This window comes from Crocuta crocuta, unplaced genomic scaffold, assembly GCF_008692635.1.
Source record: "Crocuta crocuta isolate KB4526 unplaced genomic scaffold, BGI_CrCroc_1.0 scaffold348, whole genome shotgun sequence".
NCBI classification, from domain to species: Eukaryota; Metazoa; Chordata; class Mammalia; order Carnivora; family Hyaenidae; genus Crocuta; species Crocuta crocuta.
Genome location: NW_027529573.1, coordinates 4,201,698 through 4,202,031, shown reverse-complemented (window position 1 = coordinate 4,202,031; position 334 = coordinate 4,201,698). Strand labels below are relative to the sequence as shown.

The following is a 334-nucleotide window of genomic DNA, read 5'->3' as shown; positions in this document are numbered from 1 at the left end:
GGGGGTTGGGAGGGGCTTTTTGTGGCGTGTCTCCGGGCGGCTGCATAGACAGTTCCTTAAGTTCCAGCTTGTCGACTCCTTCCTCCTTCTTGTTGTGCCGAGGAGACAAATTTAACAGACTGAGGACATCTCTTTTGGAAGTCATGGTCCCCGGGGGCCCCCGGAATATCTTCACCGGCCCCGCGGAGTGCTGGGGCGCGCTCTGCCAGAACATCTTCAGGTTGTGCACGGCCTGCACCTTCTCGTCGATGGCCGCCAGCTTCAGTTTGTCTATGTCGGGGGCGTCGGCGGGGCTGGAGCGGGCCGAACCGGCCGACGAGTAGGACAGGGCCGG

At 62.0% G+C, this 334-nt stretch overlaps 1 protein-coding gene across 1 annotated transcript in view; it reads right to left on the bottom strand.

Annotated features, from left to right (window-relative positions):
* Window position 1: 1 nt before the first annotated feature.
* Window positions 2–334, bottom strand: part of TTC28 (tetratricopeptide repeat domain 28) — a gene marked incomplete at its 3' end in the record, with an annotated part of 610,006 nt that continues 609,673 nt past the window's right edge. The window contains 1 exon segment of the mRNA XM_077761493.1: window positions 2–334. This exon segment is cut by the window's right edge and continues 46 nt beyond it. Within this exon segment, the coding sequence (XP_077617619.1) occupies window positions 2–334 (333 nt within the window).